This window comes from Festucalex cinctus, chromosome 6 (genome assembly GCF_051991245.1).
Source record: "Festucalex cinctus isolate MCC-2025b chromosome 6, RoL_Fcin_1.0, whole genome shotgun sequence".
NCBI lineage: Eukaryota > Metazoa > Chordata > Actinopteri > Syngnathiformes > Syngnathidae > Festucalex > Festucalex cinctus.
Genome location: NC_135416.1, coordinates 20,237,703 through 20,249,556, shown reverse-complemented (window position 1 = coordinate 20,249,556; position 11,854 = coordinate 20,237,703). Strand labels below are relative to the sequence as shown.

Below are 11,854 nucleotides of genomic sequence, written 5' to 3'. Positions count from 1 at the left end.
AATATAATTCTATGTTTCGTTTTTCGAGACGAGAGGGGAGTCACAATGGGAGTCGCCATAGAGTGTCACTGTAGCAGAAGAAACACTACATTACATTGTAGAAGAAGAATCTTTCAGGAAAAGGGAAGTTGTCGGTCCCAACATTAATTTTATGTAGTCGCTAGTCATTAGTTAATAAAGTAGTATGTTAACGATTTTAGGGACATGCCTTTGCTCATTCAAAATATACGAGTGGATCGTATAACTTCGACTGCAGAACTCTTCGACAAATATCCTCATTTGCAGGTCGGTTTGGCTAAAGTTAGCAGTCACCACCAAGCAACAACGACATTGTTTCTTACAATAACCTCTACTCTTTGGTAAATTGTTGCCTGTACTGACGTCTAATTTCATTCAATTTATTTCAGAATCTTTTTAGGATATTGTCATTAATCATGATCAGATTATTGATTGGTGACATGCAGTATGTGTGCATGTACAATGCATTAATCTAACTGTGTGAAATGTGGTTGAGACGATGTAATCATGGAAAAAGCGTGATGTTTAGTGATTTAGATTACTTGGGTGATTTGTCTCTTCAGTCTGTAATATTTCTAGTCGACCTATATTATGTAATTAATTAAACTATGATCATCCCTTACTAAGGGTTAATGTAGAGTGCCTGTTACTAGTGTGAGGCACTTTGTCAAATCATTTTGAAGATGAAATATTTTTGTTTTTTGTCACAGGAAAATGCAAAAGCCTTTCGTTCCCAGCCGCTCACAGATGTTGACCCTAAGTGCCTCCTGTACGTCCAACAGAGAGAGTTTGCTGCAACGACACCAGCAGATAGTAAGGGGAATAAATATTACTCATAAAATTGTTATAGTATATATACATATTTATTAATGTTTCTACCAGAGACTGATATGATCCAGCCAGCAAAAAACATCTTGTCCATGTAATTGTATATGTTCTTTGAGCCAAACTCCATGATAGCAGCCCAAATTAAAAAAAAAAAAAAAAAAAAAAGATTACACATGAGTCTTATCTACTGTGCCAGACAACGTTTCAGTGATTGGATCTGAGGATGCCACCACCTGCCATTTGGTTGTGCTGCGGCATACAGGTCAAACTTGTTTACTGGTTTTCTCACTTGTGTCCGTTTTTAGACAGCATGAATTTAAATCAGGTTTCTCATTGTTAGGAAGTGGAGCTACTTGCCTTGCACACTGTGATGGTTCCAACACTTATGCTGAAGTTCCCCTTCTTCTCAAATCAGTCACATCACTGAATACCTGCTGTAATGAGGGCAGGTATGAAATGAACATGCAGTACAATTTGTAATTCATTTACTGAATTCACCTCCCAATTACTCCAAGTAGACTTGATCTCCATCTTGTTGGTGGATTTAAAGATGACGCAATGACATCCCATGAACTTAGCCTTAACATACTGGGTAATTGTCTCATTCATTTACCTGATTCTGCCCCGAGAAATAATAACAGAATGATGCTGAACTTAAGTCTCTTTTCATTTTACAGAAGCCTTCCAGCAACTGAAAGATGATATCCATCTGCAAACATGTTGCGTCACAGGTAACCTAATGTGACTATGACATACAGTATTGTCCACATTTTTATAATTTCTGTCTAATGTATTCATTTCTGCTTGCCCCCTAGAAATGAACGATGTAGTCGTCAATGCTGTTCATAAACCTGCAGTATATGGTGTTGGTACGTGTATGCTATCTAGCAAGTGATGATGTTTTAAATGCATCCTGCAACATCATTTTTTTCCTTTATTGTTGTGTTTTTAAGGTGTAAATGTTAAAACAGGCAAAGTGTTCCCTGCTACTTTTCCTTGTAAAGGACCAGCAGAGGACCTGCGGTCAGCGCGCACCTTCACAGGGGGACAGGTACCTGTAGCATATCACTGTTTTTCTCCTAAAATCAGCTGATTCATGTTTTAAATGTTGCACAGATGGTTGACATTTATGACTCTAGTCGAGGACTTGTAAAAGTTGGCCCTTGCAATTGGTCTCCTAATATGGAAATTGGCTTTTGGTTGTCACAAGAGGATGCTATCATTTTAAAGGTAAATAATCTATAAACAGCTGTTATGATCAGATGCCGAGGGGCCGCCTCCCAGCGTGATGATTTTTTTTGTATCCCGATTAGTACTTGTCCACATCGCCAAAGGCTGAGCCACCGCACTTTGTCCACCACATCAAATCCACCATCCAGTTCCTCCTAAAGCACCCAAACTCAGACGGTCTCTTCCCTGGGGGTCAGCCACAGCTCTACCACAGGACTGAAAGCGGCAACTGGGAGAGGGTTGTCGCTCAAGTTGATTCTTGATTGATTCTTTTTGGCCATCCAATCACCATCTGCTTTTCTCATTGTGTCTTAAACTGTACCTTAAGTCTATCAAATGGCTGTCATCTGGCTGGCCAAGTAGAGAAGTAGACACAAACTACATTCTGTTATTGTCTGCAGAAGGTATGTTTCCACTCTTGTGAGCTGATGTAAAACCTGTACATTTAATCTCCTGTATCATGTGAATGCCCTTCTACTATATGCCTCATTTTCCTTTAATACACATTTGTGAAACCATATTGTCTTTATTACAATTAATAAAATTGTTTTACCGGCTAGTGCGAATTGATTTAACAAAATGTCACTACTCATAGCAAATTTATACACACCTTAATAAGTATAAGAATGGCATTCACTGACAACGCTCCCAGTTAGAATTCCTATTTGGCAATCTATAGCTGGCAAAAGCCATGCATGATTAAAAAGCAAAATAATGGCGTGCTAATTAAATCAATTTAGGGCAACTTGCATCAACTTTTTGTGGGTTATATACATCATTTCGTTAATAAGCTAAATAAAGAAACAGGAGTACGTTCATGTGATTTAAAAAGAAATGCCTGTGCTTTAGGGAGATAGGGGCAAGGTGTATCACGGGTAAGTTGTCACGTTGCAATTTTCTTCTCCACTCCGCAACGAAAAAGGGGAACACTAGTTTTCTTCGTGTTGATGATCAGGGTGTGTGTACTGTCGGAGAAGAGAATAGTACATTGTGAGCTGACATTTAGTGCCAGTTATCTGTTTTGCACAACCCAAAGTAAAAATTTTCACCTTCATATATTTTGAAACAGGCATCCATTAAATTAAATGCTTTAATTTTTTAATTAAATTTAATCTCAAATTTCCAGTTTAAGGGAAACAAAACAGACATTTGAGGCTTAGCGCTATGACCTACATCCCAGCAGTTCCTAACAACTTTAATTTATTTCATAATATTTTGTTAAAGTTTGTTCAATGACTACAGTAAATTGTCATGATCAATGATACACAGCTTCTCTGGCTGTGAAACAAATAAACCAAACAGGAGAACAAGGATAATTTTGTCCTTGTTTTATTAGATGTGAAATCCAATGTGACATCTTACCCCATAGTGTGACAACTTACCCTTTGGTGAGGCAACATGTCACACGTTCACTTCCTCTATTTGATGCTTATAACTCTGCACTGACACAAAATATGAAAATGACATGAATAGAAAAAATATGCCTAAGACGTTGGTCTTTCATCTGGTATACATTGTGTTTATATATTATGTATTGATTCCAAGAAATATATAAAAGTATAAAAAGTGATGCAACTAGCCCCGGTCTCACCTACTTGTAGCATGACAGTTAAAGTAACCAAGTGACACTAATACACTTTACTGGTGGAAGTATGACTTTCAATGAGCTAGCGTATGTGTTAAAAAGCCATTCATTTGGGTTACTGAATGAATACAATTAGCAAACCTATAAAAAAAAAAATCTTAGCCAGTTAGATCATATATATTGATATGATACGCTATAAATACAATGTTAGTGTTAAGTCAGACGTGAACATGTAATCTGTCAACCATCTGAGATGTTTTAATAACATTTTAAGGCACTTTCATTTATTATTTCATCCCTTTATCCATAACTCAGTGGTTTATTTATTAATCCCGCCCAAAAGATGAGCGAGCCAATCAAAATTGAACATGGGCCGGACCACTCAGATAAACACGCCCCGCGAGTACCGACCTCGATGCCATCGCCGACTGCTCAGACGAAGAGTGTCGAAGAGGAGTCACGGGCAAGTCCTGTATATCGTCAAAGGCTGCACATTTATCTACATGCATCACCGAATATACAATTTGTTCGTATTGTGAGCGTTTTCCGTCGGAAATATCCTGTTATTTTGATGCCGGGAAGCTCATTGGGTAGATATGACGCACGTCATTTGTCTTGTCATGGCTGAATAACATTCATTGAACGGCATACTGTGAGGAAAGTCATAACAGACTACTTCCATCAAATTTTGCGTGCGGTGGGGGGGGGGGTCGTGGGCGGCCAACTTCACGCACGTAACATAACATCGTGTGTGTTCTATTTAAGGCTCCAATTAATGATGAAGGCGTTTGTCCGTCGATTCCGCTGGGTCACTAATGTTACGTTGTACGGTTGCCTATTCGCGGGAGGGGACTTTGTACACCAGTGGTTTTCTCACCGGGACAAAATGGACTGGAAGCATACACGGAATGTCGCCGTGGTCGCGTTCAGTTTCCATGGCAACTTCAATTTCTTCTGGATGCGCTTTCTGGAGCGCCGATTCCCGGGAAATTCCGCCGGGATGGTGATGAAGAAGCTGCTCCTGGATCAGACCACGGCTGCGCCCTTGGCCACGAGCGCCTTCTACACAGGTCGGTTAATGGCTAACTTGCAAATGGACCACTTATTTGACTGCTTGCAACACGATCCCAATCTGCATTGTTCGTGTGTGTCGCGTTGTAGCGTAAAGGTCGACAATAGTTCTTTGACCGAATAGCATTCACATTTTGCTACATGTTTCTTACAAAATATGTTTTGGTTTTCCCCTCAAAACTAACTCCACACACAGCACCCCATAATAACAATGTGGAAAAAGTTGTTAAAATGTTGTATTAACTAAGCAAGGAAGCTCAAAAGTGAGACAAGGAAGGATGGAGTTGCTTGTCAATGTCAGATGTCATGTTGGCAGGAGCCGGAGCACACAGTGGCCTGTTTTGTCTGATTGTGTGGTGTTCTTTGTGTTCAACAGGGGTCAGTTTCTTAGAGGGCAAGGACGATATTATGGAAGACTGGAGGGATAAATTCCTGAACACTTACAAGGTGAGTAGAACAGCAAATGTTTCAATCATCGAGTTCATAATGAAATTGCTGCTGGTTGCTTTTCATTTTCATCTTTGAGTCTCATCAAAGAGAAAGTCCAGTATTTCAGATCTCATACATTAAAAGGAACTCCGACTGTAATGGCATATTTGTTCTAAATAATTTATTTGGTTGTTATTAACATAAGTATAGGACTTCATTCAGTGTTCTAAAACCTCCTTTTTTATATACTGTAAAGGCACTTTAACTAATATTTTAATATTTCTTAACCATCATCCGCATGTAAAAAATAAATAAATAAATAAACAAATAAATATGTTGACCGTGATATAATAACATTATAACAAAACGACTCAACCTTTAATGACACATGAAGGTCATGAAGGACAGTTGCGGAATTCAACTTGACTTAATGTTTCAAACTTTTATTATTTTTTGTCATGCAAGTGTAAAAATGAAAACAATGTCTTGTGTAACATTTAAAGTGCAAAAAAAGTCATGTGACTGCATCATGTGATTGATAACCACAGGCAGCCAAAACAAATGTTTTCACAAGTTCCATTTCCTATTCAGTGGTCATTGTAATGTTTTTCCTGTTTTCTCATTCGGCTGCACTTCGGTGGCGGTATCACACAAACATATACACACAAAAGCACATGGAAATTAAACCACACTTTTTTTTTCTTTTTTTTTTTTACTCCCTGATCTTCAAACTCAGAAAATATGTCCCACTGTAAAAATTCTCTTGAATGAGCCAATATTTTGTTCACTGCTTTAATTTTAATTTGTTGAGAAATTTCATTACATAAAACTGTTAATTACACAATTTTGCATTAATGTATTAACAGATCTTGTAAATTTTTCTGACTGATAGTCAAATATCTATCGTGATTTTGTTTTAGATTTAACCTGCAAAGGAATGCTTCATTTTACCTTTCCATAAAGAATGGTTCATCTTGTGTTATTTCTCTTTTCAGACCGGGCTCATGTTCTGGCCCTTCATGCAGGTAAATATTAGCATTTGACTCTTGGCTTGTCGTGGCAATATATGACTAAGAAAAGTGAATGCTTTACAGCCCCTAGTTACATCTCTCTGCCTTGAAGAACAATAATCACCTGTCATTTCTTAATGATTGATATTAAAATTTGTCAGTCACCGTGTTCGACTAGTTGAGGAATCAGCAACCTTTGCTGTCAAAAGAGCCATATTAGGCCAAATAAATGCGCAAAAATATTTCAAAACATAGATATTATGGTACCAAGATAGTGATGAAGGAAACAATAGTAGTGTTATGATAGTATAATGTACTGAGGGCCCAAGAACTAATTAGAGCTACACCACAACACAAAAATATGCACAATTTTCTTCTACCTTTCGTCTTTAGTTTTTCCTTTTTGTGTGTGTGTGTAATTTTTCATACTTCGTTTTTCATTGTTAGACCTTTCTGCCTTTCTGTTAAATTTGTGATTTTTTTGGGGCAATTTTATGGACATATATGGCCATTTCTGATTCTATTAATTTTTTTGACATTTTATTGCTTTTTTTTTTTTTTTTAAATTTTCTGCCTTTTTTTGCTAGCAAATTTCTGACATTTTTGTGGACATTTTATGGTAATTTTCGCAATTTCTTCTTTTGTTTCTGGACATTTTAGTTGCTTTATGTACATTTTCTTTTCTGCCCTTTTTTCCTTTTAAAAATCTAATACATTTTCTGACGTTTTTTTGACAATTCCCAAAATATTTTATGGTGATTTTCTGTCTTTGTTTTGTTTTTGGACAGCTTAGGTTACTTTTTAGACATTTTTTTTTCTGGCTTTTTTTTTTTTAAATTCGGTTCTCTGATATTTTTGGCAATTTGATGGACATTTTATGGTCAATTTCTGCTTTTGCTCTTCCTTTTTAGACATTTTATGATCACTTTTTGGACTTCTAAAAGTGATTAAAAGTTTGTTTTCATCTTTTTCTGACAACTTAAAAATTTTGACTGACATTTTTATATAAAATATGTAATTATAATATTATATATAATTATAAAATGATATATTTAATTTAATTTCTTTTTAACGAAATCATTAATTCATTTGAAGAAAGAGAATATTTTTTTTATCTAAAAAAAAATACAAATAAAAAGGGAAACAACCAAACAAAAACAGACTATTAAAAAATTCTAATATTAATTTCTACTTTTTTTTTTTTTTTTTCCAGAGATTGACAGGGAGCCACTGGAGGGGGACTATAAAGTCACACGTGGCCGAACCCTGTACGACAGCATCCTTAACTTGTTCCAATATTTAACCAATAAACACACATATTGAAAACAAAAACAAATTATAATCGTTTCAGGAAAAATTCCAGCCTCATACAATTGTACAACCAAGTCTTAAAAAAAAAAAAAAAAAAAAAAAAAAAACTGTGTATGTGTTGATGCAATAGTAGGGAAAAACATCTTCTTTTTTTTTGTCTTCCACAGTTTGTAAACTTTGCCTTGGTGCCTCCATACGTGCGGACAACCTTCAGTGGCTGCTGTGCCTTCATTTGGGCCACTTTCTTGTGTTTCTCGCGTCAGAGTGGCGACGGCACCGCTGGCGCTGCCCTCAAGTGGATGTTCCCCTCCAAAGCGGACGGAGCAGAGAAGACAGACATTGTAAAAAAGTAAGGTACTTGCTTCTCAAGAGCCAACGGTGGATCCTTCACCCACGAGAAGATGGTGGGAGGAGAAAGAGCAGCTCAGGAATCACTCAGGTGTCAATGGTGGCCAAAAATTGCCAAGGTCATCTTGATTATAAACTACACTCATTGGCTGCAAACTGAGGTGGGCAATTAGAAAGAATTAAACATATACTGGTGTCAATAGAAAATCAATTTTCAACAATGTTTGTCTTTTAAAAGTCATCATTCTTGTTACAACTTCTGTATAGTATTTCATATGCTGCGGCCAGTGAATGTATGGTCAGAAGGTGCTCCTCAATACTTTTTTTACATTTTTTATTTGTTGTCTTCCAGAGCACAGTTAACATCTCGTTTCAATGCTCATCACGTCCGTTTGTTCACATTTGTTCTCCAGAGAGACTCGAATCAAGGCCTAGGTAAACTTAGCAGCGGCTAATACTTAAAAACTTTTCATAACGTGTTTGCTTTATTGTATAGAAGCGTGGAACTGCCAATGTGGAGTAAACATTTCCGACTGGCAAACATTCAAACGTATTTCCAAGTACGTTCAAACATACTTGTAAGCTAAATGATAAAAAAAAAAAAAAAAAAGCATTTTTTCCCATAATGCCATGTTGTATTGACTTGCGTATGGACACCTATAAAAGTAGGTTGTTGTTTTGTTTTTTTAGCATTTGGCCTGCATTATACCAATACATTCATAAATTAACTACATAAACATTGTTTATTCGTAATTTTTACGATTTATTATTTTGTCCACATTGTATGATTTCCGTTTGGCATTTTTTTCCCATAATGCCATGGGGTATTGACTTGTGCATTAGTAAATAAAAAAAACCAACATTTTTTGTAAGGGATACTTGACTCATTTAACCATTTTCAGCAGTAAAAAGTTTATTTTGTCAAGAATGAATTTGATAAAATCATTATTTTTCATGTTCAATTAATACCTTTAAAAATTTATTTGCCACTTGCTGTCAACTGAACATGACATCACCTGTGCTGAGGGAGTAGTTAACGACTAATCATGGCTCACCTGTTTTCTAGGTTTGGTTAGCAAACTAAGCCATGATTGTTCGTTACCTACTTCCTCAGCACGGGTGATGTCATCATCAGTCAACAGCAAGTAGAAAAAATACTTTTTAAAGGTATTAATTGGACATGAAAAATAATGAAGTTACCACATTAATTATAGACAAAATATCAACTTTTTACTGCTGAAAATGGCTCAGTGAGTCAAGTATCCATTTAAGTATTTGGCCTACATTGTACCAATACATTTGGAAATTAAGTAAACATCATTTTTTCTGAATTGTTAATATTTATTATTAATATGTCGGCAGTGCATCTTTTCTGATTATGGCACAGTGTATATGCATGCGCAAGTCAATATGAAGTCATGTGACCCCAATCACCTACTTAGTAGTTTCATGTTGTGTGCATCAAAACAACCAGACAATGTTTATCACAAGCATTAGCATTTACGGCATACATTTCTTAACATTTTCAGTTATTGACTCTGCAACCTGCGGTAACTACACTTCTCAACTGTAGGGGGAACCCACAAAACAAGCGGGTGATGTGACACTCTGTTTTTGCCCTAGCAGCAGAAGCAGTCATGACAGAAATGTGAATTTGATGAGCAACTGAAAATGAAAATTTGGAAATGTGAATATGGGTTGAAATTGTTGGTGCTAATATGCATTAGATGCTGCACAATATTATCCCCACCTTATAAAGATTCATATTACCTGGGGGTGCTTCACTGTAATTCACAACATGACTACAATATATATATTGGATAGAAAAAGTCTACACACCTCTGTTCAAAGGTTTTTGCGATTACATTTTTCAAATGTTTATTTTTATTATTATTATTTTATTTTTTGTTTTGTTTTGTGTCTGTGGCTCTCGCCTTGCTTTATCTATCCTTCCCTCGTTCCTCTCTTTAGTTTTTCCTCTGGTCACTTGAGATCTCCTTAATTTGTTGGAATTTAGAAGGGTTTTTTGTTTTGTTTTGAGTGCAGTTTCTGAGATTAGATGGAGTTTTCCATGTTATAGTTGATAATCAAGGAAATTTTGAAATGTTTTTTAAGTTATTTATTTTTAACATCTTGTACATTTTTACCTTACAAAAAAAAAGTTATTTAAGCAGGAGTGTATACAATTTTTTATGCACTATTTGTACTTTGGGGCATGTTCACATTCATCACAACCAGGTATCAGATACATTTAAGTATAGACAATAATATGATAGTATCATATACAGTACAGTGTATGCATAACAGAGCTGTCAAACGATTAATTTTTTAATCAGATTAATCACGTCTTAGAATTTTGATTAATCATGATAATGACTTATTTGAAAAGGCTTTTCATCAACATTTTTTGCTCACCAAATTTGACGAGCACCTGCTGTGTGTTAATTTTTTGGACGTTCAATGTTATGAGGATGTCTTCCACATTTTTGATCCACTGCACACTCTCATCCTCCTCTTTTTCTAATCAGTTAATTACTTTCATAATTTAAATTGTGAAAAAAATGACCCCAAAAAATGACCCCAATATTTCGACTAGAACAAACATTCTGAATGTCATAGGCAAGCATTTATTAAATGCTTTACTTTTACTTTTAATTACTGCTCAAACACAACGTGCGCTACCTTAAAAGTAAGCATCCGCTGTCAAGCTAAAGGATCATCTGCGGTCAAAATTAATAGTGATTAATCTGCGTTAATACATAATGTGACAATTTTTTGTGATTAATTAATAAATTAACACTAACTTTGACAACCCTAATACAAGCACACATTTATATGTAAACATACAGTGTACATATATCCTGTATATGAATAAATACACATATTGTACATAGAAATACATCCACTTACTTGAATTTGCAAAAGCAACGTTCCTTTCTCTCTGCATGATCCGAATGTAACAATATCATCTTTACAGCATGTCCTCATTTTTAACCACATTTGTGTTCATCATTTCAAGAAACATGCCCCCACATTGTTTTCATCGCATGCTGTATTTTGACATTGGGACATCGTCATGCATGTGTACAAACACGACTGACTACTATTAGTATACTAACGTTTACATAAAGTATACTATATGTAAATGTTTATTTGTGTATACATTTTTAAACCTCTGCCAAAGACTTGCTGCACTCGGGTGTCTATGACAATATCACAAGAAGAGGGTGTGAAAGAGTCCTTACTATCCTTAATAGTTATATTTATTTGATTCGTCTCTGACATGAAGGAAAAATCTGTAATGGCAATGTTGATTGTTTGTGTTAAATGTTGATGGTAATTTCATAAAAAAAATAATAATCCTGAGCTCTTTTATCAACTGTACTGGAATTTATACATTCTTTGTAGTATTTATAAATGATTAGATTTGTTGTGTGCTAATATGTAATACAAAAGTCAAATGGTTGAATTACTGTATTTGTTTTATTAGATGTTTGTATACTGCGTACTGGCTGGTGAAACTATATGCTGCATTGATTTTGATACTACAAAAACAATTTTTGATCAGTAGGTAGTCTTTTATCATATTTGACACTAAAGTTGTTGTGACTGTGATACAGAAATAATATATATTAAAGAATACATACATACCAACGTACTACTGTGGGGTGAGTCTTTATTGACTCCTGTAATGTTGGTCTTGTATTTTACAGAAATCATTTTGTCCTTAAGTGACCTTTGTATTAACAGTTAAAAACTTATTACCCACAACATTAGGTACACCAGCACAATGAGATGTCGTAGATGAGCTGTGTAAACCTATAGCTTCATATTGAGAAGTGTTTCTAATATATTGGCATGATTAGCTAATTTTTAAACGTCAAATATTCAAGTCAGCCATTTTCTATAGTCAAGTCTTCATTAGGGTCAGCTGCGCCTAACAGCTGATTTTTTTTAGACAGTGAAAACACTTAATTGCAGTTTTTTTTGGTGTTCTTTTTACCATTTATAGGCTATTTGCTAA

At 35.4% G+C, this 11,854-nt stretch overlaps 2 protein-coding genes across 5 annotated transcripts; both read left to right on the top strand.

The window, feature by feature from the left end:
• The first annotated feature begins 36 nt into the window (after nt 1–36).
• On the top strand, nt 37–2,635 carry ntan1 (N-terminal asparagine amidase). 2 transcript variants are annotated; one of them, XM_077524250.1, is made up of 10 exons: nt 37–285; nt 729–831; nt 1,043–1,108; nt 1,187–1,295; nt 1,362–1,438; nt 1,524–1,577; nt 1,662–1,715; nt 1,800–1,897; nt 1,963–2,076; nt 2,160–2,635. In XM_077524250.1, exons 1-10 carry the CDS (start codon nt 205–207, stop codon nt 2,337–2,339), a joined length of 936 nt encoding a protein of 311 aa, XP_077380376.1. In that variant the 5' UTR covers nt 37–204; the 3' UTR covers nt 2,340–2,635. The 2 variants fall into 2 exon arrangements, with proteins under 2 accessions (XP_077380376.1, XP_077380377.1); XM_077524251.1 differs by having other exon boundaries at nt 41–285; nt 1,365–1,438.
• Nucleotides 2,636–4,082: 1,447 nt separating this feature from the next.
• On the top strand, nt 4,083–11,488 carry LOC144020086 (mpv17-like protein). Of its 3 annotated transcripts, XM_077523131.1 has the most exons (5): nt 4,083–4,731; nt 5,109–5,179; nt 6,157–6,186; nt 7,385–7,439; nt 7,650–11,488. In XM_077523131.1, exons 1-5 carry the CDS (start codon nt 4,437–4,439, stop codon nt 7,988–7,990), a joined length of 792 nt encoding a protein of 263 aa, XP_077379257.1. In that variant the 5' UTR covers nt 4,083–4,436; the 3' UTR covers nt 7,991–11,488. The 3 variants fall into 3 exon arrangements, with proteins under 3 accessions (XP_077379257.1, XP_077379260.1, XP_077379259.1); XM_077523134.1 differs by lacking the exon at nt 7,385–7,439 and having other exon boundaries at nt 7,746–7,975; XM_077523133.1 differs by lacking the exon at nt 7,385–7,439 and having other exon boundaries at nt 7,650–7,975.
• Nucleotides 11,489–11,854: the final 366 nt, after the last annotated feature.

Coding starts and splice junctions, on each gene's coding strand:
- ntan1 (XM_077524250.1), top strand. CDS start 205: ATGCCTTTGCTCATTCAAAATATACGAGTGGATCGTATAACTTCGACT. Junction 1,898..1,962: donor GCACCTTCACAGGGGGACAG/GTACCTGTAGCA, acceptor AATGTTGCACAG/ATGGTTGACATTTATGACTC. Junction 2,077..2,159: donor AGGATGCTATCATTTTAAAG/GTAAATAATCTA, acceptor TATCCCGATTAG/TACTTGTCCACATCGCCAAA.
- LOC144020086 (XM_077523131.1), top strand. CDS start 4,437: ATGATGAAGGCGTTTGTCCGTCGATTCCGCTGGGTCACTAATGTTACG. Junction 4,732..5,108: donor CACGAGCGCCTTCTACACAG/GTCGGTTAATGG, acceptor TGTGTTCAACAG/GGGTCAGTTTCTTAGAGGGC. Junction 5,180..6,156: donor AATTCCTGAACACTTACAAG/GTGAGTAGAACA, acceptor TTCTCTTTTCAG/ACCGGGCTCATGTTCTGGCC.